Source organism: Poecilia reticulata, chromosome 13, assembly GCF_904066995.2.
Source record: "Poecilia reticulata chromosome 13, P_reticulata-male-v2, whole genome shotgun sequence".
In the NCBI taxonomy this organism is placed as follows: domain Eukaryota; kingdom Metazoa; phylum Chordata; class Actinopteri; order Cyprinodontiformes; family Poeciliidae; genus Poecilia; species Poecilia reticulata.
This window is the reverse complement of record NC_088842.1, coordinates 30,147,001-30,170,552: the sequence shown is the minus strand read 5'-3', so window position 1 is coordinate 30,170,552 and position 23,552 is coordinate 30,147,001. Positions and strand designations below refer to the sequence as shown.

The window sequence follows — 23,552 nt, the reverse complement described above, 5'->3', positions numbered from 1 at the left end:
GCCAAACCAGAAACACACGAACACAAAGGGTCCGGTTTGTATTTCTTCATTACCAAAACATTACTTTGACAAAATTAGGAATTGTATGGTTTTCAGCTTGACCAGATCTTTTGTAAGCTCTCAACACTCTTCATTGTAGATGCTGTTACTGATGGAGGAAGATAAAATGTTAAACTATCAGGGAGACGTTTAAAATAAAGTAAATCTTATTTATGGGCTTTCAGGGTGTTTGTAGTTCTAAACTGCAATGAGACGTAGTTTTAAAACAATCTAGATGAGTTTTACTTCAACAAACGTTTAAAACGCCTACTTACTAGCAACTGACAGACAACCTGTTGGTATGAAAATTTCTAAATTTATTAGCTTAAATGCAACTGAACCCTGAAATCAGATTGCCTTTAAACACATGATCAACAATAAATACCATATTTTCCACACTATAAGGCGCACCTAAAAACCTTCAATTTCTTCAAAAGCCGACAGTGCGCCTTATAATCCGGTGCGCCTTATATATGGACCAATATTGAGCCACAACAGGTCTAGCAACTACGGTAAGCAGCCGCCGACTTAATTTTCGCCCATAGAAGAAGCGCGCGGTGCATGCTGGGATAGTTGTCAGAACGCTGGTTTGTAATCTATTAATAAAGTTTGCCTGACCTATCTACCTACCGACCTGATAATCAGGTCGTCTGCAGGTCATTTAGCACCACGTTCTCCACGAACATGCTGAGCGCGAACGGAGAAGGGTGAACATCATCCGGTCACACCCAGTCGCGGAAGGCTCTCCTCGCCGACCCAAGTCGGACTGTTTTGTTGACATTCCCTTTAGTACAGCTCCATCTAGTGGATGCATAATGTAACTCGAGCCTCTACTGTAGCGTCTATTCTGTGCGCCTTATAATGCAGTGCGCCTTATATATGAAAAAAGTTTTAAAATAGGCCATTCATTGAAGGTGTGCCTTATAATCCGGTGCGCCTTATAGTGCGGAAAATACGGTACACTGGCTGAAAATAATGTATGCAGTCTATGACAGACTGGATAAACTCCCGATCAAAAGCTATACTTTCTCATTTGAAATGAACAGTTGTCTTTACAGCAGTGGGAGTCATAAATTTAAATGAATACATAGATTGGGTATGAACTCATTCACCTTGTGTGCTTTAATTGGCTAATCTGTGGTTTTCTCTGGACAGTCGTGTTGCGCTCTCTGCAGATTACATTATCCCACAAAAAACACATTTACAGTATGAAGTCATGTGATGACGAAATGCACAAAGCAGAAAAAATATTATTACAGCACATCTGTGGGGGATGCAAGGCAGCAGGGTGTGAACGCGATACATCAGCACTGAAAAATTCAGCTTTAAACAGCTGGCTGATCGAAGGAAGGCGAGACAAAATGCTAAACCCTCTTCATGCCTCGGCTCTGCATTTCTATACATTTATTATTTGAGTCTCATCCAACAGCTTCTGCTTAAAAATGCCAAATTAGACAAAAATTTTATTTACATATTTTTGACGGCCAATGTTCTGAATTTGACAGAAAATTAACAGGAATTCTGGTAAAACAGAAACTCAGGCAGACGACTCCACCATATTTAAAACCTAAATTATTAAACACTAGTCTAGCTCTGTGACGCCAACACGGCTGAATAACTCAGACAAAGCAGTAATCAAGCCAAAATTATACAAAAAAATAGATATTTTGCATCTAAGATTAAGAAAAAAACAACTGTCTGTAAATAGGTTTTACCCAGAACTCAAGTGTTACAGTTTTAGCTTCACCTGCTTCAAATTATGCAAAACAAAAAACAAAAAAACACCTCATATTAAGCACCTTTTACTGTCCAATTATTAATCAGTTAACAGAAAAAATAGTCAACAGATCAGTCATACACTCTAACAATGTTAAGTCAAGCAGAAAGTTTCTTACATGTTAACGTTAGAAGTATTTATTTAGCTGAAGGTGGATCTTTTGCTACAAATGAATGTATACAAGAATCACACAATGTTTAGTGCATCAGAAAACATAACATAAACAATTTTTTAAAAAATGTAAGCCAAATTTGGCCAATAAAAAAAAAACTGTGAAATCAGCTGTGTGCAAATAAAAATGCTTAAATAGACAAATGAAAAACTTGTTTGGTTCATCAGTTTTACAAGATGTTAAAAAGGGTTTTTTTAAAACTCAAACATGTGCAAAGCTAAAAGTCTTGTTTATTTTTTTCCCCAACACCAGAATATATTCAACATGAAAAAAGCTGTAAAAAGAAAAAAGCTTGTGCACACTTCCTATTGATTGGTAAGTTGGTTCACTTTTTCCATCTGACCATGGAGCAGGCATCAAAGATAATGCCTGGCAGTGTTTTGGTTTTTAGCAACATCATTTTTTTCACTGGTGTCAAAAGATCCACTGGTACTACTGCAAACGCGATAATATGGCGCACCTCTAGTAAACAAATAAAGGGCCTCCATCTATCTTCAGTTTAATGAAACTGAACTAAAGTTCTGCTTCTCATGCAGAATGTATCAGCATGATAAACACGCCCACCGCAGAATCAAACCATTTATTTCCAACTTGCACACCCACCCTAACCTGGCTGTTAATCCGCTTTCTCATCAGCGCAGTGGATTTACTTCAAGTGGGGGGAAAGAATTGATCCCCGATCAAAACTTTCACCTGGACTGATGCGGCCCACCGGCTTCATGGGAGGAAAATGAGCAGAAAGCTTGTAGTTTGGTGCTGGGGTTGGTCTAGACGCCGTGCTCAGCAGGCCCAGCAGCCTTCCAAGCAGACAGTCTATGTATTATTCAGCTGCTGGCTGGCTTTTTGCTGCTCCACAGCCAATTCTGCCATTTATGTTGGTCTGAGAGTGAGCGCAGCAGAAAGAAATATCAATGGTAATTACAGCTTTGTGTCAGTATTGGTTGTGGAAATGATTCTGCACTTAAAATCTAATTATGTTTTGAAATGTTCATCTTTAAAACCAGAGCAAGCTGATGAGTAAAATAAAACAGACTGCATGTAAAAGAATAGCTGCACATGCAGGGAAATATGCTTGTTCACCATTTTTGTGGCTCTCTCTTGGCATTCGGGGGGGAGAAAAAAAAATATTGCAAGACTGGAAACAGATGATAACGATTCTCCTTTCACTCAGCAGCAGCAGCAGCAACAAACCTGCCTTCCAGCACCTTGAAAGATTAGGAGATTATAAATGCCAGGAACTGATCAAAAGTCTTCTGTTCTGGTTCATACCTTGTAATAAGCAGCTCGTTAGGGTCCAAACGGTTAAAAATATCTTCAATGACAGGTGAGATGGAGTCGAAACATGAGGTGCTAACACATACATGCTCTGACAACAGTCTGCTGTCTCCTGGAGACACCAAGTCACAGCAGCAGGAGACAAATGGGTCGGTAAGCCCTCCCTCATGCTGCCGAGGTGTCAGAGCGACAACTGTGTGGCCTCATGCCTCACATGGGACAATAAAACACTCCTTTCACCACACCCAGATATCCATGGCAACAACTGGGCCGCTATCAGCCCTAAGCCATAACCCGGTGCTCCGGTTAGCATGTTCCTGAAGTACGGATTCTCTCATTGGTCGGTTTTAGAGCTTTTGTCCTTGATGTTCGTTTGTTTGAAAAGACTGCAGAGCTGATTGGAGCTACAGGATAACCAGCACCGGTTACATGTACAGATTATCGGTCTGAAGCGTCTAAAGATGGTGTAGTATAGCAGTACTGCTATACTACACCATCTTTCAGTTTAGGGTTCTACAATAAAAATGATCTGGTCCTGCAGGTTCTAAAAACATTTGACTCCAACCTCAAATGCAGACAAAAATAACTTTCACATTGTTTATTAAGTAAAAATGGAATGGAAAGATTGTATGAGGAAAAGAAAAGTTCAATGGGCTATCAAAGTAGATGTTTTGACTTTATTACTGTCGAGGAGTTTTGGCCAACTTTTTCTGTTTACTGTGTGATTTGAAAAGTTAATTTTAGATTTGAATCACTTTAGATTCATTCACACCAGCCCTGCCTGATCCATTTTAATCAAATTCCAGTCTGTTTGCTTAGAAAGTTCAGCTTGTCTGGGGAAGTGTGAATGTACAATCAAACTTTGGTCGATTACGCAAAATAGCGAACAGTGGTCCACGTAAAAACCTAGAACTCAATTTGGTTAAAGTGAACTCTGGTGCAGTTTGTATGTGAACACCAAGTGGACCGGACGTTGAGTGTTTTGAGACTTTCAGCATCTTTTAGGTAATTCATCACATCATAGGTGATCTTACTTAGAAGAATTTTCTGAAAGTAACGCTGTTGTCGCCTGCATGAAGATAATATGACAGCTAGCTGCTATCCATTTCCAGGATTCACAGACGTCTTACATGTTGATTGTCACTGCTTAGGCATCACAGAATATGTCCTGCACCTTTATCTGATTTTACTAAGCTTTAGAGAAAGTGATTCAAAGAACATCATGTATGTTTATGCGTTCATAGGCAGAAAACTCATCAGCAAATGGAAACTGGGTCAATTTTGATGACTGGTTGATTGACTGATGCATCACTACCAAAAACTCTGGGACTGAAGGAAGTGTAGAAAGGAGAACTTTCCTTTAGCCTTTCTGTATACCCTTTAACTGTCACTTCCAAAAACACTTGCATGTTGTCCAGTGGGTCCAAGTGGTTTCAAACAACTAGCAAAGTAGCATCTTCAGATGTTTATGCTGTTATAAAGTCCAAAAATAAGAAGAACGCAAAAGTTTTTACAATAAAAAAAACTCCCTTTAAGAGCTGGAACAGTGTTATTTTTGGTGTATGTACTCACTTAACATAGTTGCAAATTTCTGACCTTTGAATCATTCAGCCATAGAAATGCTCACAAGTTTAAGAGATGAATCAGTTGTGACTTTTAGAAATGAGCTATTTTTAACTGGATCTTCAGACAGCCGCTCATAAAGACACAGCTTGTTCTATCATAGTTTAATCCATGACAATTACCAAAGATAAAACAGAAAATAGGACTTTAGCACCAACATGTTGGCTCCCAAAGAGATAACAGCTGAAGTGGATGTTTTATGTCCTATATGAGGTCTTTGCTGGATTTTCCTTTCCATTTTTAAAGAAATTACTTTCAGATATAATTTAATCATTTTCACTTGGGCCCTTTTTTCTGTTTATTTAGAAACATATTGAACAATCTGCTGTCATGGCCAGGGCTTTGACTGAAAATGAGTAATAAACCAGGCAAAGCCCAAAGAAAAAACTTCAAAATACCACCAACAAGTCTACAGATCTCTTACAAAAATATCAATGACTAAAATCTTTTGCAAAAGGCATACAGATATTAAAAACATATTGGCAAAATCGGAAATACCAGTCTAACAGTTTTGTTGTTTATAAAGGAAACAACCAAAAAAAAAAGACAGAACCATTCCTTAAAGCTGTTAATTCTTAACCCAAATCTAGAACAGCTGAGGCAAATCATCTGTCTCGGTGAGTATGCACTCAGAGAAAATGTGTCAGCTGACTAAAGGCTTTGGCTGACTTTAAAGAGTCAGGAAGCAGCAATAACAGCAGATCTAACTTGTAAATCTAATAAAAATGCCAAAAGTGTCCTGGTTTGTTTCCAATCAATGCGATGCAGCAGATATATGTGCAGCAGAGCGGCCAATACCACAGAGTTAACTTTCGAGGATGTACAGGGATTCTGCTGAGCCCTGTGGAAAGAAGAGCGTGAGTGTATCTTGTGCAGAGTGTTGCATAAAACCTAGAAAACTAGAGAACGGCTTCTCTACCATCAAAGACACAGCAGGCTGTGCAAAAGCACAATGAGGTTACGGTAAAGTAACACATTGGCGTTACAGGAATGTTTGATTCCCTTTTAAATTGGACAGTTTTCCAGATACACAATGCCTTGCCAAAGAATTCAACCACAAACTTCAATGTATTTTATTAGAATATTTACACAATAGACCAACAAAAGTGATTCAGAAGTAAAATGAAGGACAAAGGATACATGGCTTTAATGGTTTTTACAAAAAAAAAAACAAAACTGAAAAATGTGGAATGCAATTGGAACTAACCCTTCTTTACTCTGTTAACCGTCAATAAAATCCAAAAATAGAGTCCACTGAGTAATTTAGTTTCTCAAGGTGTTTTCACACCTGTTAGTCCAGTAGATTCTGTTTGATTGGGGACCGAAGTTGCAACATTTGTTACATTTTCAGGTGGTTTGGCTTTCTTTCATAATGCTCTGTATAAAGCGATCCAAACATTTTGAAAAAGCTGCTCCCCTCTTCGCCTGCGGTGGCGCTGCGCCAAGAGCCACTGAAGGAAACAACACAAAAACCTCTGAAGAAGACACCGAGCACAACTTCCTTCTTCACGAAATGTAAACAAAAATTGAGTAGCGTCAGATTTTAGAGGTCGTATGCTTTCTCTTTTGTTTTTGGTAAAAAAATAAATAGAATAAAAATCACAAGCCATTACTCCCATTAGTGCCAAAATTGCACCTTTGTTTTAGATGTTTTTATCCAGAATGCCCTGTGTAGTGGTCTACTTCCTGCTTTTGGAAGTCCACTTGGTGTTCACATCTGCATTCGAACCGAAGCAAAGTTAACTTCAACCGAACTGAGACCAAGGTTTGTAGGATGACCAGAGTTCACCTTTTTGGTCGGCATCAGAGTTCTATTACGCATTCACACTTTCACAAACAAACCAGACTTTCTAGGCAAATCTACAGTTTGATTAAAGCGTACTCAATATGGCTGGTGTGAATGAACCCTTAGGCATCAGCAAATAGCATCATGAAGACCGAAGAAGACAATGTCATAGGCTTGGAAATACTACTCGAGCTCTGGAAATCATCTGAAAAGGGAAAGATTATCAAGCAATTACAAAAATAAAACAACATGGCTGTCCTTGAGAGAATCTGATATCAGGAGAACAATTGGTTGTCCATTGTACAAATCTGGAAGTCACTGGTGAAAGAAACCAATAAGCAGTCCCATTTGGACCCAGCAGGAAGATGGTCTACTTGTCAGATGAGGCCAAAACCGAGCTTTTTATACAAGCAAAATTTGTACAATTTTACTTGTACAAAACAATGTATCAAAACAATGTATTACAGAAAACCATCACCCTGGACAAAACATCCTAGTGGTGGTGGTAACATGCTGTGGGAATAGTTTTCTTTAACAGAGATAGGGAAGCTGGTCAGCGTTGGGAAGATGGGTGGCGCTGAATACAGAGTAATCCTGGAGGAAAACCAGAGGCGGTAGAAGACTAGCAACTGTTGCAGAGATTCACCTTAAAGCAGGACAATGACCCCAAAAATACAGCTAGAACCATAATGGAATGATTTAGAGTAAAGCTTATCAATGAATTAGATTGATCTAGTCAAAGTCCAAACCACATTCAACTGAAAATCTGTGGCAAGACTCAAAGAATACTTTGCACAGAGAATCTCATTCATTCTGGCTAAGTTTGCAAGGAAGAAGAATGGACAAAAATGTCAGTTGTTGATAGAAATATGCCCCAAAACACTTCTGCTGCCAATGCCAAAAATCACCCATTAAAAAAAAATCAGATTAAAAAAAGTTTAAAGACTTTATTACTTTAATCTCAATCATGCACCACATTGTGTCCATTACATAGACGTCACATAAAATACACTGAAATTTGTGGTTTTATTATAGTAAAATAAAAAGGAATACTCAAAGAGGTGTATATAATCTTGCAAGGTGGCTGTCTGCTTTTTTGTTTTTAACTCACTATAATTTATGATATATTTAAAGTGATATATTTTGGAGTATTTTCTCAAATGTGTATGTAAAACACGCCTGTGTAATTAAATTCTCTCTTTTAAAAGATTTTTAAACCACATGGACTAATACTGTCTGGAAAAACCAGGCGATAACAAATACGCAATGAAAAAGTGAAAAGTTCATTCATTCATTCATTCATTTGAACTCGGCCTGCCATGCCTCCAGCAAAACTCAGCCAAGTGGAGATCTGGGAGGTAACCCGGTAATATAAAGAAAAATAATCACACCACCCACGCCTCCGGCTGGTATAACCTCACCGTGACAGACTGAAAGTCCACACTAAGTGGATGTTCATGAACCAGCAGGGTGCCAGGGATGCAGATAATGAACAAAAAGATGATGTTGTGCTCCCAGTGTAGTGTAGTAAGCAACAACCCCCTCTTATTATCAGGGAAATTAGCCCCTTAAATCACAGCGCACCACGCGCCCGTGGCAGGGAATCCGCACCAACGGCTAATCTAACGGTAAGGTATAAAGTAGAAAAAGATCACTCACCACTTGGTCTGTCAGCAAATATAAATCCCTGGATGATTTTTTTGTAATTTTCCGTCACCGTGTCACACCTTCTCATGTATTCAACAAACTCTGTTCCCCCCCGTCTCTCTCCCTATTTGTCGATTCAGACCTGCTCTGCTCTGTCGCCCTCCTGGTTGCTCCTTTTTAACGATAAAACTCGCAGAGGCCAGGCTATTGTTAGCGAAGCCTGCTGCAAAGAAAGACCCGCCTACAGTGACGTGATTCCAAGAACGTTATTGGTCAATCAGGAGACACTCAAGCTTTTTATTGGCTAATGTAGATGTTCGTTCTAAACTCGGGGCGGGTCCAAGTTTGCCGGTAAAGATTCAGCGGTGTTACGTTCAAAGTCGATGACGAAATGTCCGAAACTTTAGCTCTAACACAGATTTAGAATGGATGGCGTTGCGTTCAGGTGTAACTTTTGAATTTAACTGTGTAAAAACAAATTTAACTGGTTCATAGACGGTAAAATTCTTCTTTCTCTGCAGATCATGAAGGGAACTTCTACACTACTACAACGTATCCTTACAAAATTAAAATTAAGAAAAATTATAAAACTTCATTTATTTTAGCGCTCACCCTGAGTGAAAATATAACTTAACAATTACACAATTAATAAAACATACATTGATTATAATATTAATTGTATTAATTACAAACCAAACGTCTTTTCCCACACCAATAAAACTCGATCTAAATAAAGTAATATTAAAATCAGTTAGAACTTTGACCATAGACAATATAATAGTCCATGACTGACGCGAATGATGCAGATTAAAGATTGGGGAGGTAGTGACATCTGGCGGTAAGAGAGGTGGAGTGCACATCAAGGTAATTAAACTGCTAAACAATGTATTATTTCCCTAGTAAGTAACAATATATCTGAAGGCACAAATAGTTATTTAACTATTTATTTCTGTCAGAGAAAAAAAAGAAAAAAAAAGAAAAATGTAAATAACTGAACAAAGGAGAAAACAGGAAGGGGAATGCAAAGAGAAAACGGAGAAAATAAATCAATGTACAACGACGTATTAGGATTATTACACATAAAAAAGAAGACAAAATTTCAGCCAAAAAATTCTTATAAATTTTCTAGAAAAAGAACTTAGAAATTTCTGAGTTTGAATATTTGCTACAATAAAAGAGACATTTTCGTGATAAAACATTTCTGAATTTCAAAAGTCAAAATTGTAAACTTTTGAAACTTTTCAAGTTTTGTTTCTTAAAAATTTCTGGGACTGAGCTAAACTTTTATGATTTTTAAGCCAATTTTCAACTTTTCAAATTCCCAATTTTCCTTTTTTTCTAGATTAATCTAAAAATGTCAAAAATGTACTCCTCTTTTTTCTACAACAGACTTAATACACCATCACACTAATAAGTCATTTATTATTTTCTACGTTTCTATATATTTGCAAATTTTGGCAGGATCCATCCTCCATAGAACAAACCAGTTTTGTGTAATTATAGCTCTGTTAGCAGTTTTCCAAATTTGTGCAAAGATGGACAGAGTAATTGCACAGAGGTAAAAGTAGAACTTCAACATATTTTTACTCAAGTAAAAGTAAACGGTAGCTGTCCAAGAAATTCCTCAAGAGTAAAAAAGTATTTGGTAAAAATACAAAATTTTTACCCCCCCTCTTCTCCAAATGTGATGGACAACTGATTAAATGATCAATCATTTAATATTCACAAATTACATAATCAGACAGATCAAAATATAAAGTGAAAATGTTGGTATTTTAAGGACGAATATTGCAATAATTCATAAGTAACAAAAAATAACAAAATCAAGCAATAGAAAAATGTCCCAATCAGTCTTTTTTAATTAAAAAAAACTTATTAAATTTGAACAAACTGCAGGTGTTTGTGTCTGGTGAATATTTTGTTGAAACATGTTTGTTTTTCATTCAGTTAAGTTACTCACTGCATAATTACCCAGAAATTTTACGCAAGTAGCCATACTTCATAACAAAATTACTCAAGTAAAAGTAAAAAGTACAGCGTAGTAAAACTACTCCTAAAATTACATTTAAAAAAGTTATTAAAGTAATTGTAATTGAGTGAATGGTACAAATTACGACACAACTCTGATTTAGTGAGACTTATAAAGCAGAAAGTCGACCAACAGACTCATGAAGCTTGTTAATAATAAGAGGATTCATTTATATTTAAAACACCTGAAACGTGAAGGGATGTTTGTTTACGCTGACGGAGGTTTTGACTGGAAAATGAGCAGCGGTGAGGCAGGAGGAGAGGCAGGAGGAGGGAAACGGGCTCAGTCACTTCCGCACCATGTGAGCAGCACCGGGACTGAAGAATACTTTGTCCCGGATGGACCCCGCATCCTCCGGGATTGAGGAGCGCTAACCCGGTGACCTCCAGCGGGGGACCTATCGGCTGAAAATCCGCGCCCAGAGACCGGATCCATGGCTGCCGACGTGGCCGTGTCTCTGTCGGTGCTCGCGGTGGTGGTGCTGCTGAGCGACGTGACCCGCAGGCTGCTGATGCGGGGCCTCGCGAACACCGGGCTCTCACCGTACGCGGTGGAGCTCGTGTCGACCTTCCAGCTCTGCTGCTGCACGCACGAGCTGAAGCTGCTCTCTGAGTCCGGCGGCATCCCGCCTCAGCTCGCGCTCACCTTGACGTATGTGACGTCAGTGGCTCACGGGCTCACCTTCCGAGGGGCTGTGGGTAACCCCTGCAGTGCGCTTGAGCGCGCGTACCGCGCGAGGTTATCGGGTGGGTGCGCAGTGCGGCGGATCGCGTGCCAGTTCGCTGCGGCGGTGGCAGCGCGCGCGGCCGTGCCGGTGATCTGGGGTATGGGGATGTCGGGACTCCACAGCCGCCATAAGCTGCTGGGGTTCCGGTGTGTCAGCGCGATCCACGCACCTCTACCGCAGGCTGCTGCGGTGGAGCTGATGTGCGCCTTCGCTGTTCAGACTGTCATCACGCACACGCAATCTGTGGAGGAGAAATACCGCGTGCACGCAGTAGCTGCTGCCATAGCAACAGCGGTTTATGCAGGTGGGTTGGTTTGTTTTTTTAATCCGCTGTCAATTATGGGGTGCCGTTTGTGAAAAGTTAACAGCAATAATTTTATTTATTTAAAAATTTGGGGTATTTATTTTTCAAAGTCACATTTTCATCATATTATTCACACATTTATAAATGTCAGAGTTCCTAACCAAATATTTAATTCAAAATAGAAAAATGATTTTACTAACTAAATATTTAGCATTCAAATTAAATATTTTGTTCCTAACTAATTGTTTAAGTCTTAGCTAAATATTTAGCTTTAAAACTAAGCTAAATATTCAGTTTGGAAAATATTTAGTTTGAAAAATGAAGCCTAGGCGAAAATTCAGCCTGGAAGACTATGATATTCACCCCACCTGCCCAACCAAGATGTCGTCATGCGCCTCGATTCCAACCTATCGGTGATGATCTCCTCCTCCAATCATCAAGCGTCGCTCCCTTGATAAGGTCCAGCTGTTCACCGGCGTCCACTCGTTGGCTGAGCTTCAACCTTCCTCCACCATTAAGACTTCTTCAATGTCCATTCAGTCTTCACCATCCTCTCCACCACCTGGGTTCGGGCCCAAGAGGGGAAGACGTCTCTAATTTTTATACACACAGCGGCTCATTTTCTCTGACAGCAGTTTTCAGCATAACGTCTTCCTCCAGGGTCCGAGCACCAAAGACTTTCATTTGTCAATTAAACTTTCTAATACCCCTCTCTCTCTCTCTCTGTGCATGAGTTGAATTAAATGTTTTAGTATAAAAAATAGAAGTATATTTTTTATTATGTCAGTTTTGGTCCTCCATACGAATGTGTAAGGACAAGGAAAAACTAAATATATATTTATGCTTTTATTTTTATTATGTCAGGTTTGGTTCTCCATATATTACTGGTTCTGAATAAATTGGTGCATAACTTAATAAATTCTCCTTGATAAGTGTGTGTTTGTTTTTTAGGCGGTGGTGTGACTGGAGCCGTGTTTAACCCGGCGGTGGCCTTTTCCACGCAATTCCCCTGCAGTGGGAACTCATTCCTGGAGTACTGCTTTGTGTACTGGTTGGGTCCACTTCTGGGTAAGACCAACTGGCGAACCCGTCTGAAACTTCACCAGCTAAGGTCACATTTTATAGATTAGTCATTAATTATATGTTATATTTTTGTACATTTGTGTCCTTTTTTCAACTCCAAATTATTCTATTTCTTCATCTATTTTTTGCTTTATTTAACCAGTCAGACTGGGTTTAACACTGTTAATATTTGAAAAAATAAACCTTAGAAGTACAGCAAACTGTGATTATCAGCTCTAAATTTAATTTTGCTTTTCAAAAGCAAATAACAATTTAAGCCAAATGTAAACGTTTTAACCAAGTCATTTCTTTATCAGAAGAGCATTATTTCAGATTTACATATAAAATTATTCAGCTGAATCTTTGCACCGGTAAAGAAATTAAAATCAGCTTTGTGTCCCTGCCTGCTTACAGCCAAAGTGTTGACATAAATCTGATAAGCTGATTAAATACTGGATTCTCAAGACTCATTTGTATGTTGCACACAGTATCAAAATGACTAAATACATATTACATGTAGACATGTAAGACATATTTGTCTTTGTATCCAACTCTTTTTAATCCTTTTTACTTTATTTTTATCTTCTTTCTTCCTGTTATCTCAGGTATGATGAGCTCAGTGCTTCTCTTTGATAAACTCATCACTGCATTTTCACAAAAATCGTCGCCTCTTCATCTCCCGCTGCGGACCAAGAAGCAGGCATGAGCGTTGCAGGGCTGCATGTTTACCCACAGCACATCAAGCGTAAATATTAACAGTTAACAATATCTAAGTTTCTGCTGAGCTGCTTTTTCTAAATATTTCAATCTGAGAGACTTTTAATGTAAATTAGACTAGAGATGACATCTAAAGCACAACTGAAATACAAAATCCTACAAGCAAGTCATTTGTTTACTTCAACATTCAGTAGAGGCATTTGATTTTTGGCAAACTTATCAACACTTTCAGATTGATAAACTCAATCTGAGAAAGTGTTGATAAAATTTGACCAGTTCGTTGGATTTTAAAAGAAAATCCAACCACATTTTACCATCTTTAGCTCATTAGACCACACAAATGTAGCTAAAATATTAAAATCTATTGCAACAGTTTTATATTTGCATTTGGATAAAATAATGTATAGATAGTATAATAAAACATCTTACTTCTGTGTAATATTTTAAGCAAATTGTTCAACAGAGGAAACGTAACCAGTGTTATTCATGTTTTAATGTGATATTAAAGCTGTACTGTAACTGAATCTTCTGCACAACATGTCCTTTACTTTTTGCACAAATGTAACTGGTGCCTATGGATTCCAGTAAAAACGATAGTATAAATAAAATTGTTAAAACTGTGCAGTTTGTTTTTATATACATATTGGACAGATTCAGTGGTTGGTGACACAGCATTAGGCCCAGGCAGGGGCGTGTTATGGGGGAGGGAAAGGTGATGGCAATTCCAGGGGCCCTGACCAGCAGGGGTCCCTCCACAATTTAATTAATTTTTTCATAGAAATAAAAAAAACAATCGGCGTCATGACAAATACAAAATTAATCATACTGTATTTTCAAAGATTGTTTTTAGCAGTAAAAATGTAATGTTACCCCTCCCAGACCAAAAAACACACATCCGTTTTTGCTCTGACAAGCTTAACGTGCTGCACTGGTATTAGCGAGTCATCTTTTAGCTAACATTACCTGCCGCTCCCACGGCTAGCTAAGCTAGGTTGGTGGCGTCAGCTAGCTCACTCGCTCTTTGGTTACCTAGCAACTCACTCGCTCTTCGGCTGCCTAGCAACAGCTCGCTGAGTAGCTTACTCAGCCACGTGCCTCATAACTGCTTAAAAACAAAAAAAGAACAGCGTGGAGTGACAGGAAAACAATTATAGCAATTCGAGAGGAACTTGTGGATAAAAGGGGGAAGGTCACGTCACCAGTTTGGCAGTTTTTAAGATATTTAAAACAAAACAACAAAAAAAACCCAACATGAAACGGTTATATTTTCCAGGATTATTTTATCTACCCGTAAAGAAAATCCATTGCAATTACGTGTTTTCAGAAGTCACCTCACTGCAAAAACACAATCTTTCAAAGTATTTTGACTAGTTTCTAATGTTTTGAGCACATTTGAAATAAGAAAACTGCAGCTGTTCTGTGAACATCTCAGAGGTTTGTTAAAAAACATTTCCAGATGCTTGAAGGTGCCACATTCATCTGTTTAGACAATTATGTCCAGCCATCATATCACTCAGGAAGGAGGCAAAACTGGGACACTTGTACCATCCAGTGACGTATGGAAGTGGCAGCATCATGTTGTGGGAATCCATTTAATTTAACCCTTAAACTAGTCTGATTAAGCAAAACCTCAGACAACAAATCAAACTCAGAACAAAAGATACAAAATTATTTTATTGATTATTTCTTACAAAGACATCTAGGGAGGCGGAAAAAAAATCTAGTAAATTAACTGTTAGGTACAAAACAAAATGTTTTCTTAAGAGTCAATAGGATTTGAGTATTTTCTCCAACAGTTCATCAGCAGCTCCCTGCATCACAGCAGCTTGATGACCTAACCATAAAAATGCATCAACATGCTGCAAACTGAGCTTCAACATGAGACATGAGATGATGCAAGACGGACCACTAACAACATAAAGCTCCTGCAACAGGAAGAGGGTTTGGGCCAGAGCAGAACCAACGGAAATAAGTGCTGCCATCTTCTTCTCTGATCCCACTGGTGCTTCGTTTGGACGCGACTTCGTCCTGCAGGGAGAGTCGAACATATGCTTGACAAGGCGTGCAGCAGCGTTTGTTCCATTTATATTTTGTCACTGCCTTTTCCTAACATTTGGCTTTACTGTTTGGGAATGCAAGATAAGAGCTACTCGGTGCTAAATGTATAAATGATCAATGAGGGAGCCTTTAGATCCCTTCAGTTTGAAGTCATTTCAGCACAGAAAGCAAGATGAACAAGGCCTCATACGAACAATTAGTCCGACGATTAATCAGTTATTCTGACAAGATGCTTAATTTGAGATTTTTTTTTTTTTTACAGAATTTGAACCAGGTATTAGCTAAAGCGTTGTCACTTGAGGAGTTCTGGGTAAAAAACATTTTCAGACAAAGGTTTTATCCTAAAAGCAAAATGTATTCATTTGTACAGTTTTGGCTCAATTACGGCTCTGACTGTGTTGTTCTTCCAGCAAATGGCCTTTTTTAACAGTCTGCATATTCCAGTTAACGATTAATCGGTTACTAAATTACTTGATCATTTAAATAATTGATTAATCACCAATTATTTGATAAATCATTGAAGCTCTAGAAGAAGCTGAATCTGTTTAAACCCTGACGTTTGTTAGAATCCACAGAAATGCGACTCATCACTGCAGTTGTTGAAACCTTCAAAAGGAACCAACTCTGGAAAACATTTAACATCAAGACAGGATCCTATGCATATTTCCATAAATATCCAATTAAATGAGAAAAATTTGTCAAATATGAAAAACATTTAAAAATACACATTCTAATGCACATTTATTCTAAATAAATATAAAGAATTGTCCTTACTAGTGCTCAACATCTGCATCCTCAAACTGACCGGCCTCCATCGCTGCAGCATCCACCTCCATCCCATCTGCAACAACAAAACAGATTGTGCATAAAAAATATTTCAGTCTCCTAAACAGTATTTACTCTGTAAGTGCACTCTGGTAAGAGACTAGTAGCACTAATTGGCTGGACCTCTACTGAATTATGCATTTTTATTAAAAGGATAAAGTTACTAAATCCATAATGAAGAAAAACTTTTGTTGAATCTAATCTGCCTTTTCTGACGCTTTGAGATAATGTTTTTATCTTTTTTTTTAAATCTCTCTTTCTCACCGTTTATTAAATGTCACATGCTGTTTTTATTTCAATTATGTAAAGCACTTTGAAACGCCTTGCTGCTGAAATGTGCTATACAAATAAAATTTGATTGATTGATTTGAATCATCTGAAAACTTTACAAAAAAAATAATTATCTTGTATTGCAGCCGATGAGAGCAGCTTTCAGGATGGATTCTCATTATTCTGTTAAAAATTTGAATTAATATGCGTTAAAACATAATTTAATTTCCCTTTGGGATCAATTAAATAGTTTTTAATGTGAATTAACCATTTTAACCTCTCAATTTGCATTTTTTTTAAATAAATGAGAATTTGATTCCTGCAAAAAAGTTTGAATGCTCTTTCTAGTTCATTTCTGACGTCACAAATTAAAACTGTTTTCTACCCTTTTGTTTTTCTTTTTTGCATTTCTATCCTCCTTAAATATTTTAATTTTTCATATTGTATTTAGCATTTTAGACAAAATTCATCTTTTGTGTCGATTTCTCTTCTTGATGTACAGTCATGGCCAAAAGTTTTGAGAATGATTCAAATGTTAATATTTACAAAGTCTATTGCTTCAGTTTTTATAATGGCAATTTGCATATAGTCCAGAATGTTATAGTGATCAGCTTAACGGCAATTAATTGCAAAGTCAATATTTGCCTAGAAAATGAACTTTGTCCCCCAAAACACATTTCAACTTCATTGCAGCCTTAAAAGGACCAGCTAACATCGTTTCAGTGATTGCTCCATTAACACAGGTGTGGGTGTTGATGAGGACAGGGCTGGAGATCAATCTGTCATGATTAAGTAAGAATGACGCCACTGGACACTTTAAAAAGAGGCTGGTGCTTGGCATCATTGTTTCTCTTCTGTGGACCATGGTTATCTCTAAAGAAACACATGCAGTCATCATTGCACTGCACAAAAATGGCCTAACAGGGAAGAAAGAGTATCGCAGCTAGAAAGATTGCACCTCAGTCAACAATCTATCGCAGCATCAAGAACTTCAAGGAGAGAGGTTCCATTGTTGCCAAAAAGGCTCCAGGGCGCCCAAGAAAGACCAGCAAGCGCCAGGACCGTCTCTTCTAAGTGTTTCAGCTGTGGGATCGGGCTACCAGCAGTGCAGAGCTTGCTCAGGAATGGCAGCAGGCAGGTGTGAATGCATCCGCACGCACTGTGAGGCGGAGACTCTTGGAGCAAGGCCTGGTCTCTGGGAGGGCAGCAAAGAAGCCAGTTCTCTCCAGGAAAAACATCAGGGACAGACTGATAGTCTGCAAAAGGTACAGGGAGTGGACTGCTGAGGACTGGGGTAAAGTCATTTTCTCTGATGAATCCCCTTTCCGATTGTTTGGGACATCTGGAAAACAGCTTGTTGGGAGAAGACGAGGTGAGCGCTACCACCAGTCTTGTCTCATGCCAACTGTAAAGCATCCTGAAACCATTCATGTGTGGGGTTGCTTCTCAGCCAAGGGAGTCGGCTCTCTCACAGTCTTGCCTAAAAACACAGCCATGAATAAAGAACGGTACCAGAATGTCCTCCGAGAGCAACTTCTCCCAACCGTCCCAGAGCAGTTTGGTGATGAACAATGCCTTTTCCAGCATGATGGAGCACCTTGCCATTAAGCAAAGGTGATAACTAACTGGCTCAGGGAACAAAACGTAGAGATTTTGGGTCCATGGCCTGGAAACTATTTATTATCTATCCATTGTCAGAAACCAAAAATGTGTAAATAATAATGCCATTTATTCAGTTGCTAAATAATATAAGTTTAATTTCTGATAGATTTATTTGCACTGTAATGTTTTTTTTTAAAACAGGAGAGAATTAAAAAAAAGAAAGAAAACAGTATCAACTCGACTCAAACCTTCAAACTCGGCTTTTGTTTCTTCGGTTCTGACTCCGGCCATGTGGTACTGCTGGCTGACGGACTGGGCCAGCATCCCCTCCAGCCTCTCCAGGGTGGCCTGGCCCTCCTGCGTGAGCGCCGACAAACCCTCGTCACACGTGTAGAAGGTCGGGATGTCAGCATGGCCGTGCTCTGAGTGCATGAACAAACATGGAGAATCAATCTATCCTGGATCAAGAGTTGTTTTAGCAGGTTTTGGGTTTTTATAAAGCTACAATCAGACATATTGATTTTAGCCTCTAAGAACTTTAATATGTGCATTTGAAATATTTTTCTTCCTGAATTATTGACTTCAGGACAAGAGGCAACGTCACACTGTGTGTGAGAGAGCAGTCAGTGTAATAAAGGGTTTATGAAATGAGTACATTTTACATTTTAAGATTTTTTTTTTTACTTTATTTAATAGAGACTACAGCATTTAACACAAGCAGCATTAGTAAAACTGCAGTTTGTTCCTATTTCTTAAAGCAGTTGCCACTGCTTTAAGAAGCAATTTAACATGGCTCTGAAGCTTTAAAATAGCTCTTAATCCCTTTGACTAAAATTATAAAGAGCCAACTAATGTTTTAAAATGCAGAAATAATTTTAAAAAAATGCAGTTTTATGGTATTAATTCCTCTTTTGCCATTGAAAATTTGCATTTGCTGCAAAAACACAAAATCCTACCAAGTTTTTCTAGAACCTTTAAACTGATCTTAGACCATTATTGCAACATTTTGAACGTTGTGTTATTGTGTGATAAACTTTACACATCTTACCTGCCTCTGCAAAAAAAACCCAGTCCACGGAGAGATGAAAAACAAAAAGAAATGGTGGAGAGTTAGTGTTATTTATGTAATTCAGGGATAATTATGATGAGCTACTGAGCAAAACAGCAGTTCAAGAAACATTTTGAAAGAAAAATACAATATTAGAATATTATAGTCAAAAACACTAACTATATAAACATATTGATTCAATAACCGACATTTTTTAAGAAAAACACGTCAACAATTCCATCTTAGTGAAAAATACTAAAAAAATGTTACAAGTTAAACACACAAATGAAGGAAATTAAGCTTTTAATTCCTGCTTCCAAGTACTTTAGTGGAATCTTTTCTTTTATGGCTATTACATTTTCAAACCGTTTAAAATGGACGGTCACAACAGTAATATTCACTGTCATGTTTTAAATTTTGAAATATTAAACAAAAACTGAGTACCAGGTGAGGTTACTGGCAAAAATGAATTGAATGAACGTGGGAATCATGCTGCATCAAAGCAAAGTGTGCACAGTTGTCCCTTGGTCAATTCAATTCCAGCTGCTGAGACACTAACCTCTGAATTAGGAGGCAAGAATATGAAAATACGGACCGATGTAAATGTTGTTGTTATTACTGTTAATAGTGACACAATGAACTTAAAAGACCTTCAGAAAGGCTGATTGAAAGCTCTTTAAAAGGGGACCTATTATGCAAAATTCACGTTTTGTGCGTTTTTATACTTCCGTTTGGATCTCGCGATTAAAAGAAAGAAAACTCAACGTTAATGTTTTTAATCAGTTTCACCTTGGGAATCGATAAAGTATATTCTATTCTATTTTTGGTGTCTGGAAAATGAGCCATTTCAAAAACCTTTGGAATGTTGAGTCACATTGTGCTGTTACCTAGCAACCCCAGCCAGCCTAACCCGTTACCTAGCAACCTAAGCACGATAGGTCACCTTTAATTATTACAAGGAAGTCTGGAACCTTGGAAGGTTCCAGACTTCCATATTATACATATTAAAATCACAGGTCAGTTTTACGCTGTGTTGTTGATTTTTTTTCCCTCACCAGCTTCTTCCACGTCGTACTCCTCTCCCTCAAAGTCATTATCAGAGTCTTCGTCGTCCGGGTCGGGATGAAGAGCCTGGCATTCACACATGGCTGAGAACATGGACTCCACTGCATGGAAAAGATCATACCATCAACCTGAGGCATCACTGAGGCAGCACTACTCCACTACTGTCACTTACTTCAAACACAAAACAGTCTTTTTTGTTTAAAACAAGAAAAAAAAACTAAGGATGCAAAGATGTAAAAGTAAAAAAAAAAGAAGAAAAACAGTGGGTGCTTTATTAATTCTTTATTATGTTTTTATTAAGCAGGATAACTCTTGATGACTATAATATTGATGATCTAAGCTTTTGTCAGATCCATGGGTTGATATCTTATTCTTTCATAAAACCATGATTTTAAAAAAAGTACACCCTCCTTCAATATAGAGCAGTGGTGTCCAAACTTTTTGCCCCACAGGCCAAAAAGAAAAAGTTGAGTACTCAGGGCGGCCATTGGCTAAAGCAGGGTATGCTGCACCTGACAACAGGTAATACATCTGATAGAATATCCAATATGTAGAATATTCACTGAACTCCGATCCAGAACCGCACAGAATTCTGGGAGATGTACACAGAGCAAAGACTTTAACCACTCAACTGCTAACAGCTAAAGCTTAGTTCACACGGCACCATTTTTCCCTTACGACAATCTTAGAACTTTGGTTACCTAGCAACTCACTAATTCTTTGGTTACCTAGCAACAACCTGTTGCTAGGTAACCAGCAACAGGTTACTTAAACTGCTGCTGTGCAAGTGCACAGCAGCAGTTTAAGGTTTCGCCACCATGCCTCATAACTGTTTAAAAATAAAAAGCAACGGCGTGGGGTGAAAACTGGATAAAACAGGAAAGCTCAAGCCACCAGTTTGGCAGCATTTCAGATACTTAAAGCACAAAAACTAATCAATAATTATCAATATCAAAACAATATAAGCTGAAAGTCAATTACCACAGTGTGGTCACTCACATGACGTCTTGTCGGTCGGCACAAACCGAATCTCTGTAATCATCCCTTCATCATCGTCATCATCCCCGTCGCTGCTGCCGCCGCCGTCGTCACCGGCTTCATCACCAGCTCCTTTCTCGGCCATTTCCGCCTCATTCTCATCTGTGAACATCAAACCAGTGACTCCAAACATTTTCTCAGAAGGTGACAGAAACATTCACTATTATAAAAACAGGTATTTCAAACAAACTTCCCCCTTACCGCTGAGCTTTCCGTTCACCATGACGTACAGGTGTTCCTGGGGGTAAGCGCTCACGTCCCTGGAGATGGCATGGAGACCGATGGAGGGGTACTCCAGAGAGAAACCCAAACCTGATCCATCAAACCACGACAAGCGCCTGACAGAAAAAAAAAAAAGAAAACACACAACGTACAGGTGTGGATTTGTGCAAAACTCCTCAATCACTCAAGTTTATTTGAATAGCACATTTCAGCAACAAGGCAGTTCGAAGTGCTTTATTTACATCACAACACAAAAATGCAAAGTCACAGTGGACACAGTAAACAACTGAAACATTACATTTTGTCAAGTGCCATCGCTACACATCCTGATACTTTAATATACGTTTGTACACTTTTCATTTTAAGATAAACTTTTCCTGCGCCACACGTTGGAGATAAATACAATACAAACCACAAAAGACTATTTCAATTCACTTAATGCTGGACAATAAATCAATAAGTATCGAGATAAACACATAACCAATATCGACAGGAAATAAAAGCTTTAAATATTGTACTCTATGTGTAATTAATCTCTAGAAAATGACGGTTTATGTTCCGAGATTACTGGCAAGAAGTATAGCACTTGTACGCAATATTCTAACGTTTTTAGATGTAATCGTTATAAACAGCGTGTGTGGTATGACGTAACAGAAACAAAATAAACATTGGTAATCATGCCATTAAAACCAATTATGACGGTCCCCGCAATATATTATATTACATATTTATCTACTTTATTTGTATACATTTACCCATTTTCTACAATAAATGTTATGAAAACCCCGACCTGCTGCCACAGATGAAAACAAGCGCCATGTGCATCACTTACGTTTCGGCGACGTACAGCGTGCCGCAGCCCAGCCTCTGCCCGTCCAGCACCGCCGTGGTGGCGGCTTGCTCGTGCCGCACTCCCTCGGTGGGAGGGTGGATGTTTTTCAGGAGAACCATTGTCCGTGTAACAGTAAAGTCGTCCTCAACGTCGAATCTGTACCGAACAAGTAGCTGTGTGTCCTACTTCGTGTCGCAAATCTGGCTAATTTATCCCGAGATAACTTCTCGGTAATTGCGTGACGGCGAGCAACGGGAGGAGATAAACCGTAGCCGCTCTCTGCCTTTCTCCTCCCGGATAAACTAACCCAGAATGAGTCGTCTGGAGAACTATCACAGGAACTGATAAACAGGAAAGTTGTGCTGTTAGTTAGCTAACTGCTGTCCCTGTTGCTTAGCTGCATCGGCCTACGTCGAGCTGAAATAACGCGGCTTGTTCCATAAGTAACGTATGATACGCTAAAAAGAAATCACGTGTCGCACGCTAGCCCAACGGTTGGAGGCACAGACGTTCGTACGTTACTTCGAAATTCACGTACATGTTTCTACGTAGTTAGGCAGTTTAATTTTTAATGAGTTTCAGGCGCCCTCCAGCGGTTATAGTGCGCAAACTAACAAGACTCAAAAATACCTTGGCAATTTTTTATTTTATTTACGTATATATGAATATATAAAACATTCGCTGTATGTGCAGTTGTGCTAATTACATACAATATGTAGAAAATATATCTATAATTATTAATGGGTGTCTATAATTTCTAAAATATACAACAAATGTGAAATTCATCAACTGAAATTTGAACTGGTTAAGCACTTTTCACCATATAAATATTTTAATATTGATTAAATTATTTCAAATTTTGGTGTGCTACAGTACACCAAGAAGTATCAAAATGCATTTTTAGTTTTTTCTGTATTTTTAATTAAATCTAAATTACCTTTAATTAAAGTCCAAATGCATTTTCTTAATGACTTAAGATAATCACATCATAAAATAAACACATAATAACATATTATTAGACAAAGGCATATCATTTTAAACTGAAATGTGCATTAAAAAAACTAATGTGACAGATTTTAGATGTGATCATAAATCAGGCAAAATTATGAACGCAGACAAAAAATAAATTGCATTTCAACGTTCGGCTTTAAAATCTAGCATCCTGACATTTTACTGTTTACAATAAAACTATCTTATATTATAACAGAACTTCTATGTAAATGCCCCGAGGGCTTATGACCAATTTTAGGAAATGATATGCAAATTTTAAAATTATTAATTGCCTTAATAAACTTTTAAAGACTTTAAACTTTTCAGATTTTTTCACATTGTAATGACAAACTTTAATGTATTTCATTATGAATTTATCTAAAAGAGCATAATAATAATAATAATAATAATAATAATAATAATAATAATAATAATAATAATAAT

The 23,552-nt window shown here is 38.1% G+C and overlaps 3 protein-coding genes across 5 annotated transcripts in view; 1 reads left to right on the top strand and 2 right to left on the bottom strand.

Annotated features, from left to right (window-relative positions):
- The window catches only part of pak1 (p21 protein (Cdc42/Rac)-activated kinase 1), a 55,203-nt gene extending 46,653 nt beyond the window's left edge, over positions 1-8,550 (bottom strand). Inside the window, exon 1 of one of the 2 annotated variants that reach the window (XM_081615041.1) lies at positions 8,332-8,550. The gene's annotated coding sequence lies outside the window, so the exon portion shown is untranslated. The remainder of the gene's footprint in view (positions 1-8,331) is intronic. The other variant, XM_017308397.2, reaches the window with a different exon arrangement.
- Positions 8,551-10,639: 2,089 nt separating this feature from the next.
- aqp11 (aquaporin 11) lies at positions 10,640-13,778 on the top strand. Its single transcript, XM_008426491.3, has 3 exons — positions 10,640-11,379; positions 12,331-12,447; positions 13,047-13,778. Exons 1-3 carry the CDS (start codon positions 10,782-10,784, stop codon positions 13,145-13,147), a joined length of 816 nt encoding a protein of 271 aa, XP_008424713.1. The 5' UTR covers positions 10,640-10,781; the 3' UTR covers positions 13,148-13,778.
- A 1,036-nt stretch (positions 13,779-14,814) lies between these two features.
- On the bottom strand, positions 14,815-22,569 carry clns1a (chloride channel, nucleotide-sensitive, 1A). Of its 2 annotated transcripts, XM_008426488.3 has the most exons (7): positions 22,119-22,568; positions 21,266-21,402; positions 21,026-21,166; positions 20,017-20,127; positions 18,162-18,335; positions 15,991-16,057; positions 14,815-15,186 (listed from the first exon to the last, which is right to left on the bottom strand). In XM_008426488.3, coding segments are annotated over exons 1-7 (750 nt in total). In that variant the 5' UTR covers positions 22,238-22,568; the 3' UTR covers positions 14,815-15,185. The 2 variants fall into 2 exon arrangements, with proteins under 2 accessions (XP_008424710.1, XP_008424711.1); XM_008426489.3 differs by lacking the exon at positions 14,815-15,186 and having other exon boundaries at positions 15,990-16,057; positions 22,119-22,569.
- Between the last annotated feature and the right edge of the window lie 983 nt (positions 22,570-23,552).